At 39.5% G+C, this 18,545-nt stretch overlaps 1 protein-coding gene across 1 annotated transcript in view; it reads right to left on the bottom strand.

Annotated features, from left to right (window-relative positions):
* The window catches only part of glcci1a (glucocorticoid induced 1a), a 47,789-nt gene that overhangs the window by 21,770 nt on the left and 7,474 nt on the right, over window positions 1–18,545 (bottom strand). Inside the window, exons 2-6 of the mRNA XM_056399627.1 lie at window positions 14,595–14,602; window positions 12,867–12,957; window positions 9,738–9,757; window positions 4,797–4,884; window positions 191–423 (exon numbers count right to left, since the gene is read on the bottom strand). Of these exons, the coding sequence (XP_056255602.1) occupies window positions 191–423; window positions 4,797–4,884; window positions 9,738–9,757; window positions 12,867–12,957; window positions 14,595–14,602 (440 nt within the window). The remainder of the gene's footprint in view (window positions 1–190; window positions 424–4,796; window positions 4,885–9,737; window positions 9,758–12,866; window positions 12,958–14,594; window positions 14,603–18,545) is intronic.

The raw sequence follows: 18,545 nt of genomic DNA on the forward strand, positions 1-18,545 counted from the left end.
GTGAATTTGATCACAGGGTGAATTATAAGAGATGTACAGTATAATACCCTCATTTCACTCATAGCATGTAAGCTACTTAGTCTACTCATTCATGATGACAGGTTATAGCAACAGTAATCCCTCCATCTGTAAGATGACTGTACACACACCAGATTCATGATTATGTGTGCGACTGTCTACAGACACTCACGTGACTGAATATTTCAATCTGAGCTTGGTCCTTAAATCTTCAGGACAGTGATAAAGGTTTTCAGGCAGAACGCTACCTGAACGTGGTTGGCTGTGGAGGTGTGGTTGGTGGTGCTGGTGAGGATGGAGTGGGCGATGGTGTTGTTCTGGAGGGGGGGACAGTTGGTCTTTGTCTTCACTGTGGTGTCCTCCTGGTTCACCGCGCTGGAGCTGCTGCTGAAGCTTTGCAATCTGCTGGAGGACGAGCAGACAGAGGAAACACATGGAGAAACATAAACATGAAGCAGGTAAGTGGACTTGAAACAAGTCAATAAGATCCCACTGGAAGCTCTATAAAGCTGTCGGGCCTCTGAGCTTAGATGAAGACAGACCTCGGTGCACACTCTATAAAAACACTAACAGTTTGAATCACAATCAGAACCTGAAGAAACTAGGAACACTGACCACGGCAGCTTCACCACACTCTCGCTGGACTGTGGGAAATGACTCAATACTCTGATGTGACAGAGCTGAGCTGAGGCTGGAGTTCAGGATGCACAGCCTTTGTTTAGACAGGGACAGTAAATAAAAATAAAAAAAAATACCTGAAAAGTCACTATTACAGGATGGATGATAAAATGCTGCGTTTTTTCACTTCTTTCACATTTTGTTATGTAGAAAATCATTTTTTCTTATCAATCTACAATATTCCATAATGACAAAGTGAAAACACAGTTTTAGAATTGTTCGCCCGCAGCAGGTGAGTGAGTTAACATGACACTACTCACTAATCAGGGTCAGGAGGACAGGAGAGAGGAGGATTATAGTGTTTGTTTTCAGATTAGTACTTGTCAACAATCTGAATATAGATCAGCTTCCAATTTGTTTATAGTAAGTTTCACACACTGTAAATAAAGATGGACCTCACCCGCAAGTTTCTAAAGAGCAGTTTTGAAGCTCAGAATGAGCTGCTCCACCGTCACCATATTGGCAGTGACTGACTCCGCCCTTAACTCCCAGTGAATCCAAAAATGGACAAAGAGGAGGGGCTTGTGTGGAGCAGAAACTTCATTGAATGCCAGTTTGTGGCAAACATACGCTTACCAATCTGACACTCAAAGAGGCCACGCCCTCATTTATACATAACTTTAAGCCTTAATGAAATGTAAACAGGTGAGTTGTATAAAAAATTCACCCCCCGAACAGTTGTCATGAAGAAATTGTCATGTCATGAGGTAATTAGCTATAGAGACCAAAACTGCTGTGTATAACGACTTCCTCTGTGCTAAGACTTCCACACGCAGAGTGGTGACTCGATCAGTATCAAAACTCGATCCTTTCTTTATTGTACTCTACTGGATTTGGTCCACCTCAGCTAGTGATGTAGCACAGCGCTCATTCATGACAGCCAGGCAGATGTAAAGGAGTGACACATTACAGTGATACGCCTTTTATCTAACTGATTGTTAGATTGATTTATATCATATCAATAATTTAAGATGATCAACTTCACAGGTTTGATTAAGGACCTTCAATTTGAATTAAGTAGCTCAAGAAAGTTGTGTCGGCTGTGTCAGATTTAGTATCTTCCAGGCTGTAAACATGTTTATTTCTGCTGTAGTTGGACATTTTAACATGGGAGTCTATGGGGACTGACTCACTGTTGGAGCCAGACTCTGGTGGTCATTAGAGGAACTGCAGCTTTTGGCACTTGAGTCTTGGCTTAATTTTTCAGCCTGGAGGTTAAGGCATGGTTAGATTTCTGTTGTCTTTAATGGGCTTTGTTGCAAGCATATTTACTTTAATATAAGTTGTTAATAAATCAAGTCAAATTGTAGCATTCAACAAAATATTGAGATCTATTGTTTTAAAGTGGCAAAATGGGTTTTATGTCTATAAAAAACATGATAAAAGACAATGGGGACAGTGGATAAGTTCTATAATCAGTGTGTGTAACTCTGGTAACAGACTACTGCAGCAACCCTATCTAATAGTTCAATGATTCATCAATATTTTATGGTTTATTCTAGTGCTAAATGTAAAAATGACCACACACCTTCCTCACCCCTTCCCCCACACATAGCCCTCAAGTTTGTAGCTACAGTTTTCTAAGTTAGACTAAGACAGAGTTTGCTTGGACAACACACCTGCTTCATTATTCAGATACAGATGGATCAGACAGAGAAGTCTTATTATTCACACTAATGTTCCAGCTGACTTTTCTCATGTAGCTGCACTGCTCAGGTCTGTCCCCTCTCCTCTTCCTCCTTGCACCTCGTGTATTGACATCTGAAGAATCTGTGTCAGTGCTGCTCCTCCTCTGCAGCCGTGTAACTCAGTAAGGTGCCTGTGCACACATTAATGAGGGCTGAGCTGTCATCCACCCAGTCCTCATAGTTCTCTTTGCTGCAGGAGAAGGAGAGGAGCCAGCTGGGGCTCGGCTGACCATAAATTGCGGCAGGTTATAGCCATTGCAAAGAGAGGAAGCTGGTAGTTAAGAGTGAGATAGCGTTATCTGCCGCCTCCCTGCCGCTGCTGAGTATCAGCAGGGTGGAGCTGAGAGCTTCATGCAGGGTGCAGCTTCAGAGAATGTGAGTCTGTCACTGCCGTGCACCATCAGCACCATAAAGCCACATATACAATGTGATGCTATGATGTCACACAGGAGGTTATACAGAGGAAACTGTCAATTACAACAACTGCACTTAATTCCTCACCACATCAAACTTGTAGGTCTGATACTAAACCATGATTTCTCAAGTACAGCATCATGTCATTTTCAACAATGTAACTAAGAGATGAAAACATAGATAAAAAAGTATCACAACCTCCTCTGTACTAAGACTTCCACATGCAGAGTGGTAACAGGACCTTCAGTATTTGGATTAAGTAGCTAAAGAAAGTTGTGTCAGCTGTGTCATATTTAATATCTACAACTGTTATTTCAATGTATCAGATACATATTTACAACATTTAAAGCTATACTATGCAGGATGTATAGACTCATACAAAAGTAATCCCTCTCAATCTTCACTTATGACCAAAGTGTGTGGCGGTGTATGTTTCTTCAGAGACCTCTATTTTCTTCTTATTTTGCTGTGTTCAGGATGTTTCTGGACCGCAACCTCTGGGCAGTGGGTGTGTAGCTCCCAACCAATAACAGCAAACAGAGAGTGAGGGTGGGACTCTATAAAAAGACAGTGACCAGGTGGCATCGCTGTCCTCATCTCTCTTCTCTGCTCTCTGTCTGTGTCATGGATGTATAAAGAGCTGCAGGTCTGTGTGTGGAACCAGCCTGCAGGGTTGGGTGGAGGTGTGGGAATTACCGCCTCACGGTTGCATTCCTCAGTCATAATGGGGGGGGGGGGGGGGCAGACAACCTGAAAACATGTGATGATGGGGGGCTGACTTCTGATGCAGTTGGTTCTTTAACATGGACCTTTCATTATTGTTCAATTAGTGAAACATTTGGTAAATCAATCAAATTATGTTAGGCGAGGGCGGGGCTTGGTAGATATCTTAAGGCCTTTTCTTTTCCCAAGATTCATTGTGCGCCGATAATGAAAAAAAAAGAACACTGACAGAGAGCCTGAGGATTACACTATTAAATGTAAGTATTGTGCTTCAGCTCAGTACAACAGCTAACGGTACAACTGTTAAAACTACGGGTCTTATAACCTCATGCTTCTGTGAAAAAAAGTTACGTGTTGTCAAGGTTGCTAGGCGACAGGAGCCTCACTGTGTGAAGCAAAGGTGACCAAAGCGAAAATCCTCCGTAGGCCAGACCACCTCATGGTCTAAGGAGGGTCCACTCTTTCGTAGACCAGGTCCTCCAAAGGATGCAGCCCCTGAATTGGTACAAGTGGGCGTGGCCTAGCACATATTTCTTCATAACCAAAGCTGATTTTGAGCAATCCTGACTGAACTCGCTGGAGACATCCTGCGCATCCCCTGCTCATACACAGAGTTTTGCTCACATTTGATGAAGGCAGGACAAACAGACAAACTTTGAGCGCACCATCACCAAAACATCTCAGGCTTTGTGATGAAGAAACAAGTGTGGGCGTGGTCTCGCTCCTTCAACAGTAGTCAACCTTGCTTGTTGCTGTTTGTGGGTTTGCACCCCCTGATTTTCTTCATTTCTTAAGTTGTAATTTTCAGCCCCAACCAACAGCTGCCTCTAGAGACATAAGAGACTTCATAAAACATTTTCACATACACTACTATTCTCTGACACCTACAAACACACTTCGATGTGTAAGATTGGTGGAGTTACTGTCAAATGATGTAATTCTTGTCTGAGTGTATAAGATAACTTTTGTGTCATTGTGAATAAAATGTAGCTTTTGTTTAAATCTTTTGTGAGTTCCTCGACATATAATTTCAAAGACAGTTTATCAAAGCCAATGTATGTGTAAGATGATACCACCGTGGATCTTTGTTCATTAAAATTAAGTAAATTTCTTTACTTCTGCTGCATGTATACAAAAGGCTGGAAAGGAAAAAGAGAAGGGGGTGTGTGGGAAACTTCAGTTCATGGAGCCACATACAAGCACCATGTGCAAATTTACCATCCTGTGCATCAAACAAGAGGTTTGGCCTGAATGTGTGTGTATTTGTGCTCATGCCTTTTCGAGCCGGTCAGCACTGCCCCAGGACGCAGAGCGCTGGTCGGTGCTCCTCTTCTTTCCCGTTTTCGTCACTCCGACATCAAGTCTGAAAAGAACATCACAGCCACTTTACTATCAACATATGCTATGCTGTTCTACACAAGGGGAGGCAGTTTCATTTATACAGCACGTCAAACAGAAAGGCAACTCACAATGCTTCACAAAGGCAAAGAAAAGCATTAGAACGACATAAGAAACAATAAGTAATACAAATCTAAATAAAATCAAAAAAGACAGAGACAAATATAAAATCAGATTTTAAAAAAACAGGTAAAATTAATGAAAAAGGAAATTAAATACAGAAATACAGTAACAAGTTGTAAGTTGCCCCAAATAATACCAATATGTAAAAGTGCAGTAGAGAAACCAATGAATCACAGGCGCAAGACAGGAGCAGAGCAGCCAGAGTTGGGGCACATTTTACATCGTGTGTGCAGCACAGTAGTTGGGAGCAGCTTCTCCCTTTTTGACTCCATGCTCGATCAGCTAACTGCTTCCTAAAGACCTGCATTCTTCAAAGAGATCAGAAATGTATTTTGGGCCCACATCATTAGTGACTGAGCCTATGTAGTACGCATTCTACCAAGTGAGCTACTGAGGCGCCGCCTCACAGATCTATTCTGTTGGTAACTGATAGTCAGTTTAAAGATTTAAGAATACGAGTGATGTGCTCAGATCTCCTGGTTCTTGTTAGTGTTCTGAATGAGTTGAAGTTGTCTAATGGAAGACCAGACAACAGACTGTTACAATAGTGTACCCAGCTGGAGATGAAGTCCTGACGGCTGGTTTTAAGGCTCAGTTACTGAATACAGGCTGTGTGCATTTCTGTGTGGACTGAGCGCTTTGATATTTTCACAGTATTAATATAGAAGCTAGACCTGCTTTATAATCACACAACACATGGACAGAGACCTTTATATTATATGGACCTTTAAAGGATCATTCTGATTTATTACTATTTATATCCTTCGTTTATAACTTGGCTATTTCTATCAGTCATGATTACACTGTAGTCACTAAAGTCTGTCAAAGAGATGGTCAAGCCTGTATGTTTCAGTGATGGATTATCATTGTGACAAACTCATAGAAGCAGCATGTGGAGACATACACACATGGACACATTATACAGTGAAAGCAGAGCTGAGCTCTGTGACACAGAGAGCACTATAGTGAACTTATCTAAGCACACACATATTATAACACAAAAGAAACTCAACTGCTATCCTGCTCATCTTAATTGGTCTAACTCAAAGAGCCACTTGTTTATTTTCAGCAGCGTTTTAGTTACTGGAGCCTCTTCTCTTATTCTGTCACTCTGTCTTAGTAAGGATGAAGAAGGTGAAGCCACCCAGCTGACGGCACAGACGTAGAGTGACACTGAGCTGAGGTTTGGATTCTGATTCTTCACTCACTGTTTAACAGCAGGACTTTAGAGGGAAGCCATGACGAGTATCTTCTTGTCTACAATTTTCTATGTGAATTTATTTCCATGATCATGGGAAAAAGTCATTTGCATTGACTCCATAAGTGTGTAAATGACGTCTATGTATTCAGATTTCATTTGGTTATGATACTCCCTCACCCAAAGACACAATTTATAATGGAGACGGACATACAACATAAAGTCAGATGAATCCCAAGTTAACTATACTATTTAAATCATTCACGTGAAAGACAAGGCCTCCTGAAATGTGCATTACACTGTAATTTCACACTCCACTGGAAAACTGTGAACATACAATTATAATATAATATATAAATATACAGTTTAAAATTTCTGAAAGTGCACCAAATGCTGAACTGTGTTATTTCAGTTTTTGGTCACTTTTATTTTAGATTTTGTATTTATTATTTGTCAGCTCTGAGTGGAATCATGATTATATTGTGTTATTGTTGTTTAAATGAAAAGCTAACGAAATGAGCTGTTTTAATTTTTGTTTTACATAAGGCTCAGCAGCTGTTGTGTTGTAACCCCATATAAAGAGTAGAAGAAGTTGCTTGGTTGTAAGAAACTTAAAAGAGAGAAACTCATCACCCTACAAGGTCAAAATCGTTTTGATCCTAATGTGAGCCCATACATATCAGCATTAGAGGTGCCTGGATCATATTACAAAAATTATTCAAACTCTGATAACCATGATTAAGGCTTTGGTCATTGTGGTGGAAAATTACTTCTACATGAAACATTGTTCTGGACACTGACATTAAATCACAATAGTATAAGAAAAAAATGAAAAAAGAAGAGGAAAATGAAAAAAAAAAAAAAAGTGAAACTCCTCCACTCAGACTAGTTTCAGGTCACATCCCTGTTTATCCAGAGTCATATAAATATGAACCATTTGTGTGAAATATTGGCATAATTGCTGTGAAGTCTTCAGTTATGGCTAAAAAGTGTTTTGTGAGGTCACACTGACCTTTGACCTTTGATCACCAAAATCAAATCAATTCAACCTTCAGTCCAAGTGAATGTTTGTGCCAAATTTCAAGAAGTTCCGTCGAGGTGTTACTGAGATATTGTGCATGAGAATGGGACGGACGGACGGACGACCTGAAAATATGCCTCTGGCTCTGACTGTCGCTGGTGCGGAGGAATAAAATGAAAAAGAAAAGAAGAAGAAAAATAAAAAAAAGAGAACAATGACATTGACCTAATCCCTCTCTGTAAATATGACACATGAAAACATAGTCATGTAGCGATTTGTTTAGGTCAGAGGGTTGGTTTAGAAACCGAGGAACTATACAACTCTCACAGTCATGCCTTCAACTAAAAGCAGAGAGGTCATGGGGCTTTTGAAGTAGGTGGTAAATGTCACATAACCTGGAAGAAGTAAGGTGATAGAGGTGAGTTCAGGTGGGCAGCTGAGAGTGAGCAGCATTTCTTTTTTTTTTTTTACAGAAAAAGTTTCAAAGTAACACTGAAACATTTAAACTGGTCTGACTCAGTTAAAAACTGATTTACAGCAGGTCCCTGTTCAACAACACAGAAAGAATCATGTTACAATTAGAACAAGAACAACACATTAATGAACAACACAAGCAGCTGTACAGACACTAGAGAGTAAACTTGTCTATGAGCTGACTGTCCTTCCACCAGGTACTGTTTGAAATGTGCTTTAGATTGTTAAAGGTTATTGCTGATCAGGGTCGTAGAACATCTGTTATAATCTATTATTACTCGTCATTTTATTTTTCATTTCTAATAATAATGAGACATGTCCTACTTAATAGCATTACTGAGTGTACGTCACTTTTCATGTTAACAGCACATGAAGCAGATGAATTTTTTTTTTCTGCAGTGACAGCAGAGGGAACTAACACAGTCAATATGAATGATACACAGCTACAACTAAAACATGAACAAACCACTGACAATCAATTAAACTGAACAGAAGTGACATCAACTCAAACCTTCCTCCCTGGATTTAAACAGGGTGCTGGCTTGCCGCAGAAGTGACTGTCAGGTTTTGCATCTTTGCCTCATACAGACGACTTCTCATGGCTGTAATTTTATTCATTTTATAAAAGGCTGAACCCGCACTCTGCTGCCACAATGAAGACCAGAATGACCAGCGCCCCCTCAGACAGAGTTTTGAAGTTCAGACTTCCATCACTGTTTTCAGCCAATGACAGAAAATATTTGATTGACGGGACCTGTGTTCCACATTTTAGTATTTGTATGAGGAAATAAGTTGTTTTTGTGAGCCAGTACTGATATAAGAGCATGTGAAGTGATCTAGTGATGCGTTCCTCTCTTGTGTTGTGTCTTGAGAGGATCACAGGGCAGGAAGGTGTGGACAGAATGACACAGAACATTACTACAACAGCCTGAGAAGTAAAATGACACCAATATTTGACAGTCAGATCAGTTCAGTTCCACTGAACTAAAGCCATGGACATGAAGTGGATACCCTTACTTTATCCTCAGTAAACGTTCCTAATCCTCCACAACTATAGAGACTGACAGTGGCAAGTCACAGTCCTCGCTCAGGTTACAGATGGTGAAACTGAAGATCCTCCACTAATGACACACCCTGAGACTGAGACTGTAGCTCTCCAGTGAGTCTTATGTAAGTGAAATAATCAATACTAATTACAGGAAACTTAAGGAGTAACTACACCTAAAAAATGTTTCTATGAGTAGTAAATTTCTATTGATTACTCGTCACAGTCATGAGGGTTGAAAAAGTGAATAAAAACAAATGTTTCTTGCAGATATTCCAACACGTTTGCCGACAGTTGGGTCAGATGTTCAGGTGTGTTATGCCAGTAGCAGCTAACGTGCCCTTGAGCCTCTATCTTCACTCAAAGATGATGAGTGTTTTACAGAGGAGTGGCGAGCTCACTTCTTTCCCACATTTTATTAATTCTCAAACTTGTTGTCTCCAGCCCAAACCGATACTGATTCAAATGACGTCACTTGAGGACATTTGTCAGACTTCACACAGCTCCCTCTAGATCAAATGCAGTCGTACTCACTAACATATGAAAACCACTCTTAACAGCAGGACTCAAAACAGGGGGGAAGGGAGGCTTCTAGCAGAATTTGGGAGTGTATATCTATGTGACTGTGTCAATGACTTTTTCTATTTTATTAGACCAATATATGAAAACTGCTAAATTAGAGACAATTTGATTAATGCAAGAAGTTGTACTGCTAATATCGTGTAAGAGATGTCCTGACTTTTCATCTAGTGCCATTATCAGGTCAAAATTTCAATTTGTCCAGTACTCAGGGTTTCTGCATTTGTATTCCACACCCAGTGGGCCCCCCTGGCCTAAGTTGACCCCCCACCAGATCTAAGCATTGGGTAATTTGGGGCTGCTCAATTGGAAACCTTGATATAATGGTTGGAAAGATCTGTGACATCTGTTGGTTAAAACATTTCATCGAACCCCCACCTTGGGTCGATGACGTGCAGCTGGTGAGCACACCGTCATCTGTAACACATTATACTGCAGGCCAACATGGAAGTGGCAAAAACTGCAGTTCCTTCAATGACCACTTGAGGCCATTAAGTGACAACCAAACATATGAATGATGACACAAGACCACAGACCTTTTAATCATTTATACATTGAATAAATGAAACGAAATGACTCATGCTTTTTGACAGGTTTGCTCGATTATTGCAAAAATCATAATCAAGATTATTTTAATCAATATTGAGATCAGGATTACTCATTGACTTTGGAAAAAAAACAGAATATTAAAAAACTGATTTCAAAACAAAAAACGTTGCGTCCATTTAATTATTTCCCTTATACACAATATGAGTAAAAGATACCTGAGCATGGGATACCCCCCCCCCCCACCAAGCTGGATAATGGTCAGTTTTCATCATTAACTTATGTCTGTATAACTTAGTTAACTCTGTTAACTCATACAAAACACACCTGACGCAGAGTCGGATGAGCTATGCACTAGGAGGTCAATAACACTTCTCCATCTGTATGTGACGGCCTTTGACTGGATGTGTCCAGAGATTTTTTCCGTCCTTACATGAAAAAGACCAAAACACACTTTAACACATCAGATGGCTTTCGTAGGGGGGGTGGAATTTGTTGTGCAATAGCATGCAGCACAATAATCGTTATTTCTCGATTATCTTGTTTTTATAATCGTAGGAAGCCAAAATCGTAAATGAAAATAAAATTTAATTAATTGCCCAGCCCTACTTTTTGATACACAATTTAATACAATTAACAACCATAGACTGTGAATAAAGATGGAGATAGCCTCTGTGATGTCACCCAGAGGTTTCTGAAGAGCGGTTTTGAAGCTCAGAGTGAGCTGCTCAGAGTGAGCTGCTCCACCCTCGTCATCTTGGCAGTGTCTAACTCCACACCTAACTCCCAGGTAAACCAAAAATGGTCAAAGAGGAGGTGTGTGGGTGAAGCTAAGACTTCAGTGCATGCCGGTTTGTAACAAGCGTACGCTCATCCATAAAATGTTACGGAAACCGAGAAAGGCCATATTCGCAAATATTTTTTCATCCCCTTATCCCAAGATAACAAAGCTTGTTATCCCAAGATAACGAGATATTTTTGTTATCTTGAAATAATGAGACAGTTATACTTAAAGTTGGAAAGATATTCACAGATTCGAACTCCTCGGTTCAACAACTCATAGCCAAAACATTGTAATAACAGAAACAATGCCTCTTTCCTACTTTGTTAAGGTAGACAACAAGCTACAACCTAGTTTTCATCAAACGAGACGTCCTTTGAGCTGGAGGAATAACATTGATCTCTATGAGCAGCCAGCTGTGAGTCGAGTCAAAGTGCCATACCAAAAAGAGATATATTAGTTAATATTCAATAACTTCACTCTTATTCACTGTAGTGTTACAAAAATCATGTCACATATAAATGCTCTCCTAATGGTTATACTACAACACTTAATGTGGAATAATGTACTTATTCCTAATTATAATAATTATAATAATACTAATACAACCAACAGGAAACCGCTAGTGGTTAGACTGATTTTTTTGACATTACAGTGTGAAGTTATTTACTATTTTCCCAATAAAAACTTCCCAAAAACAGAGAAAAAGCACATTTCTCCAAATTAAGTGTTGTTGTATAAACAGCAGGAGCTCACTGATGTGTGACATGATTTTTGTGACACTATAGAGCATAAGAGTGAAGTTATTAATAGGGTTGGACAGACTTTTAACAGCTCAGTATGAACCTGTTTTGCAGCAGATGGCTATGTTAGATAAAGATGAGGCAGAAGATTCTTCATCAGAGACCATGGTCTGAGCTGAAGTCCATGTTTGAAGGTTTAGTAATAAAGAAAGATTAATCTAATTTGAAATGTTTGCTGTGTTTACCACAACGAAACTTCATCATTCTCTACAAACATTCGTCGTCCAACTTGAGAAAGCATATCGAGATATGCAACGCATTTATGTAACATTTATTTAATTCCAGATAAACTTTTAAACAGACAGCTTAGTAGTTGCTGTTTTTATGGTATTTTATGGCCATTTCTACAGACTTTTTATAGTCAGTCAGTTATTCGATAGGTTGTAAGAGTCATTAGGTTCTGTAAATGTGGAACTATACAACAATGAGTTGACATAAAAAAAATATTTACTTTTAAATACTTCAGTATTTTTAAAATCAAGCACTCCAGTACTTTAACTTTTTGACTGAACAACTGTCACTGTATTGGAGTAATATTTGATGACCAGTATCTATACTTTCACTCAAGTAATGGAGCCATGAACTTTGTCCACACCTGGTTATTGAATACTAACTAATACATCTGTTTTCGATATTGCACTTTGTAGGCGGTCCCTGAGCACTTGACTCATAGAGATCAATGTTATTCCTCCAGGTCAGAGGACGGCTCGTTTGATGAAAACTATGTTGTAGCGTGTTGTCCACCTTAACACAGTAGGAAAGAGGCGTCGTAGTTTTCTCCTGATAATATCTTGTTATCTCGAGGAAACAAAGCTCCCTTATCTCGAGATAACAGTATAAAAAATATTTGCGAGTACAACCTTTATTGGCTTCGGTAAAATGTAAACAAGTAAGTTATATTAACAGTTGTCATGAAGGACATAATTAGCTATAGAAACCAAAACTGTTTTTTGTACCAGGCTGTAAACATGTTTATTTCTGCTGTAAAGTTGGAAATTTTAACATGGGAGTCTATGGGTAGTGACTCACTGTTGGAGCCAGACTCTAGTGGTCATTGGAGAAACTGCAGTTTTTGGTACTTGATAACAACTAACACAAATCACTATCATCCTACATCACATCTTGTTTAACACCCTCATACAACAAAACAAACCAACCAATCAGTATAATCCTTCAATAAAAGGCCACATATTGTATCAACATACCAGTTCAGACCTGTAATACATGGTTACACTTGCCTTCAATTTCCTCTGCCAACACAATGACACATGACTTCATCTCTATAGAGGACACATGATGGAAAAAGGCAGGGTGTGGGATGTGCTTACCTGTGTGGATTTATCTTTCATACAAGATGAGGAGAGCACATGGGGGTCACAAGTGTCCTGTGAGGTAGGACCAAGTGATGGTGCCCAAGGAGGAAGTCCGCTCAGTGGCCCCCAAACTACCTACTTCCTGTGACTTTGTCCTACCACATGCACAAATAAAAACACGAGAGAGAGAGAGAGAGAGAGAGAGAGAGAGGAGAGAGAGAGAGAGAGAGAAAGAATGTCAGTTCAATGTTAGAGAAGCAGTTATAGTGTCAGAGTTATCTCAGTTATTTTCAGAATAAAAGCTCTGATAAACCAACCAGCTGGTGAATACATCTTGTCCACTGGCTTCAACACTCAGCTGTGGTTACACTAAAATTAAGTTAAAGATACCACCACACCAACCCCTAGCAGACCTGAGGACCTGCAGCAGGGCTTGGGTATTCCCTGACAGTGCATCTCTCTGTACAGTGTGTGTGTACATCCGTTTCTACACCAGCAGCAGTAATATCTACACGCTGCTTGCCTTCTAGCCTCACAAAGGCTACATCTATCTTTATGAGGCCGTATCTGTGTCAACACCGTTGAGGGTACAAAGAATACATATCAGTGTTAGTGCAAGAAAGTATTTCCTTATGGGGCTTAAACTGTAAATGTTGATTACTGCAGTGGTTTAAGATTTTCTGAATCACTTGCTTTATACTGCAGCTATATTGATTAAAGTTAATTTAATTATGTGCCTGCAATTCAATAGCATTGAAGGCATATATTATTATTCTGCATACTTATCATGTGCCGGCTATGCAATAGCATTAAAGGCATATAATATTATTAGTGTGAATGCTGAGGTATTCTTTTTCAATCATTTCATACCATTCAACCTCCAGCTTACAATTTCTGCTTTTAATCTTCAGCCATTGCTTGAGCTACTTTAGCATTACTTCAGCAATTGCTTGAGCTACTTTAGCATTGCTTCAACAATTACTTGAGCTACTTTAGCATTGCTTCAGCTTTTTCAGCATTGCTTCAGCAATCTCATTTAGTTCTCAGCATTTGCACGCATTTTCAGCAGGAAATGCATTTTCTAGTTATTATTCTTAAACCTTCCATTCGCGCTTTTCGCGCATCTCACTACTCCTACAGTTTTTGTGCTATAAAAATCGGTCAACAATCAAAAATGTTCAGCTTTTTCTGTAGAGTGTCGTATATATTCAACTTTTGGTATTATTTATAATTTTTGAAATATTAAGCTTTTTAAGACATTTTTTTGCCATTCAAATGAATGGAGCCCATGTTCAAATCCTTTGAACTGTAACTTCTTCAGCATACTTTCAGCTACAGACTTCATTCCACCTTTAAACTGTAAACAAGCCTATCAGCTATACCTTGTGTTCAACTTTTTGATATCTTCAGCAGTTTTTGATTTATCACCGTTCTAGTTTTATGCTTTTTTCTGATCATTTTTGTGTTTATAATGGGTGTGTATTGCACAGAATGTTCGAGGCTAGAGTGGATGACATCATCGCTACAGTGGGAGGAGCTCTAGAAAATACTGTTTAACTCATCCTCACGGCCACATATTTCGGTCTTCACAAATAATTTCTTCCTCATTTGTAGCCAAATTTGCCCTGTTTCATAGAAAGTGTCTACCGTAGCACAGAGACTAACAGTATTTGAAACGTGACCTTCCAAGTGATGCAAGCACCCTCCAACTGTCCCATAGACTACAATAGGAGCGGATTTGAGTAGAAAACCAGAACTGACCCTGTTTTGTAACTCGCTCCTGTTTCCACACTTTTGGCTCTAGAAACACCAAAACCACATAGAGGTATTCAGGAGAGTCCTGTGATGCTGGCCGTGTGATAACTTTGGTGATATTAAGTACTGTTTTGTATTAAATGGCAGGACTTAGAGAGGTTTACTGTCCACTTTCTCTCATAGAATTGTATGAGCTTTGTGTCTTCAACACCCAGACTCTCTCTTACACACACACACACACACACACAAACCGGAGACACACACACACACAAACACGCGCGCACACAATCAGACACACAGAAAGGTAGACAGATTGAAAGGCAGATAGACATTTTACATTTTGTATATTTTGTACAGTTTTGTGCTGTTTGTTACACTTACATCAACTATTCAGGCCTTTTTCAACCATTTCAGGACATTCAACCTCCAGCTTACAAGTTCTGCTTCTAATCTTCAGCCATTGCTTCAGCAGTTGCTTCAGCTACTTCAGCATTGCTTCAGCTTCTTCAGTATTTCTTCAGCTTCTTCAGCATTGCTTCAGCTTCTTCAGCATTGTTTTAGCAATCTAACTCAGCTCTCAGCATTCACACGCATTTTAAGCAGGGAATGCATTTCCTAGTTAGAAGATTTTTTACCCTAACCCTATCCCGGCAATAGCCCCCGTGGCACTCAAAATTTCCCTGGAATTTTCTAGTTAGTGCCACGGGTGCTCAGCTCCGAGGCACTCCTCTGCAGCTAGAATAGACTTATTAGTGCCACGGGTGCTCCTCTCAGCTATTCTAGCTGTAGAGGAGTGCCTCGGGGCGGAGCCTTCGGGTTTATTATTCTTCCGCCAAATTTTGGCGCGTAACTCGTCCCGCAGCTTTGAGAAAACCCCGGTAATATATACATTAAAACGTGCGTCTTGATCCCGAAAGAGGTGCTATGACTTTTGGTGTTAAAATTCCAATTTTTCCCAAAGTTATTCCCAAAAAACTGGGAATAAATAATGCATTAGGAATGCATTGGAATTTTCTTTAGAAACCCACAAAATTTCCCTTTTTTTCTACAAAATTGCACCTTTTTTCTGAGTCACCCAGCTCTCTCATACCTGCACGTAGAAATGTGATTCAAACTATAAAACGAAGGAAAACTTCTGCTCTCTCAAAAAGACAGGAACAGTTTTTACATAACATGTAAACTTTTCAAACTATGAGCACTCAAAGGAGGAGTGCAAATCACTTTTTCTTCAAAGTTAGAGTGACAGCGTCAGTTGGCTAGAGTGCGTAAAGCAGTAAAAAATAACCTTTATTTTTATTTTTAACTCGAGCTCGCAGCCAAACCGTAAAAAGGAGACAAATAATTCTTTCTGAAAATGTAGACATAGTTGTTGGGATTCATAAAATGTAACTTTGACAGGCAGGGTCTGCACAAAATTTAAACGGGGGTGCCGAGTCCGGCAGCAATACCTGTCTCACTCTCATTGACACCTAATGTAATCGTCTTTTTTTTTCAAAAGAATCTCACTCTGTCTTCGCACTGAGCTTCCTCACTCATTTTAAGGAATATCTGAATAAAATAGAGACTGTAGAAACTTCTGGCTTCAGTGTCTGTCACGGCCTTTCGGTTTATGAAAAGAAGTAACGGTTTTCTCATAATTTGCAGTTGTTTGAAGCCATGTAGAAGCCAAATTCTGGGCAGATTTTCACATTGCCATGGCAACGGCAGCTCCTGACCTGTGTGCGTGCGCCTAGCAACCAGATAACCAACTCTCCAAGCTCTGCTAGCTTTACATTAGCCGCATGTTAGGTCTTAAATTACATTTAGTTAGGTCTTAAATATGTAAGTCCATTTACTGCTTCCTTCGTTGCTTTTTTTTTTTTTTTGTTAAAAGAGTGAATGAAGTTGTGACGGTCTCCGCTGAGACAGAGGAGAGGAGAAGCTACTAGCCCTCTCTCGCTGTCACTTCTAGTCGCGTTGCTCTCCTCCCCAGTAATGTTAAATTTAGCACAGAAAAAAACATAATAGTGGTAATTTAAATAGCGGTTCATGGGATTTATTAACCCTCAGGGGGCCCCTGTCCTTTTTTGGACATTTTCTTCACTTTTCTTTTTTGATTTGCTGATCATTTTGGCTGTGTTACAGCTGAAGGTATGGATTTCTGCAAGAAAGTGTCTTTTTTGACATATTTTTAAAATCTAATGTCAGTTACTGTTACAGGTCTATTATACACTGGTAACACATTTTGTACCCTCTGGGGTTCCTCGCGTCCAAAAAAGGACACACAAAGAAAATGCTATAAAATCATCATATATCAATATTTTTTTCTGCTTTTTTTGCATAAATCTCTTAAACCATTTCAGTTCTGCTCAAACCTACCAAATGTTTATTAGTTTTCAGGATTTTAACCCTTTAAATGCCAGTTTGAAGACATGTTGCCTCTTGTTTTATTAAAAAAAACAACACAGAATATGAGATATTTCCCACATAATACATGATGGAGGGATGTGACATTGTTTTATATCAGAGTCTTTTATATCAAGACATTTCTCAAAACCAGAATATGATCAGGGTGACTTTTGAACACTGGAAATAAATCATGTACTCATCCCGGCAGTAGCCCCCGTGGCACTCAAAATTTCCCTGGAATTTTCTAGTTGATGTCTGCTGTCTTACTTTAGGCACAGCTCCAGGAGCAGGTGTTACTAGGCAGAAAGTGGCCAAGCTGATTCTGATTTGCTAATTAAACTCATTAATTCTTAGCCTTTTAACTCAGGTATGAGAGCAACTCTAAGATAAATCAACACTGTATATTTCCATGTGCTTGTGTGTGCCTGTTGATGTGTGGTTCTTTTGAGTGTGTATATGTCTTTCTATAATTGTGTGGACAATTTTTGGTTAGAAGCCATTATTGTGAGGTCATTTTGGCCAGGTCAATGTCAGGATAAGTTTCTACGACATGAATGAAACTGAAAGTAAGATCCTTTGTACAGATTGACTCATGAGGAGTGAAGTACATGCACCAAGCAGCAGGCACATTCAAAATTTCTCCAGGAATCTATATTATATTATAGTTTATATTAGGGTTGCACGGTATACCGGTACCAGTATAGTACCGCGATAATAGAGTTTTGAAAACGGTACTATACCAGCATTTAAAAACAAACGGTAATTTTATTTCATTTTATTGAATGCAAATGAATTGGTAAATTGGAGCCTGTCTCTTTAAGCACAGCGAGGCCAGCGAGTGTGACGTAGTTGCCCGAGCGGATGTAAGCCGCCTCCCACGCGCACTCGCATGTTTAGACTGAGGAGAGAGAAACGACAAGTCGCGTCTTAGACAGACGGAGCGGGTTGAAGAAAATACAGTAGATAGAGATGGCAGCTGCAGAAAAGCCCGTACTTGTGGACAAAATGGGGGCCCGAAGTACGGTGTGGAAATATTTCGGGTTCAAACCGAACGATAAAGGCGAGCCACTGAACCCAGAGGCACCGCAGTGCAAGCGGTGCTACAAAGTGTGTCTCGCAAAAGCAGGCAACACTTCAAACCTGTCGAAACATTTAAAGGACAACCATGCGGACTTGTTCCGAGACTTTAGTCAAAAACGACAGGTGATAATGTTGTTCACCAGTTCACTGCACTGTAATGTCAATGAAAGAAGTACAAAGCCCCTCCCAGCCCAGTAGTAAACCTACAGTAGCCTGCAAACAGAGAGCTAAAACATGTCCATGGTTAATAGATACATTAAAAAATATATTTTTAAAAATTAAATTACATTCTTTAAATATTTAAATAACCCATTAAGGCAATACATAATATAATGAAATATTTTTTACAAAAAGTATCGAAAAGTATCGAAATACATATTGGTATCGGTATCGAAACAGAAATTTGGTATCGTGACAACCCTAGTTTATATAGGTCTGTATATACTCAGTTGTCAGTTTATTAGAAACATTTTAAAACTAGGCTAAAACTAGCTGTGTAACACAACAGTCCTGTAATTAA

Source organism: Seriola aureovittata, chromosome 16 (assembly GCF_021018895.1).
Source record: "Seriola aureovittata isolate HTS-2021-v1 ecotype China chromosome 16, ASM2101889v1, whole genome shotgun sequence".
In the NCBI taxonomy this organism is placed as follows: domain Eukaryota; kingdom Metazoa; phylum Chordata; class Actinopteri; order Carangiformes; family Carangidae; genus Seriola; species Seriola aureovittata.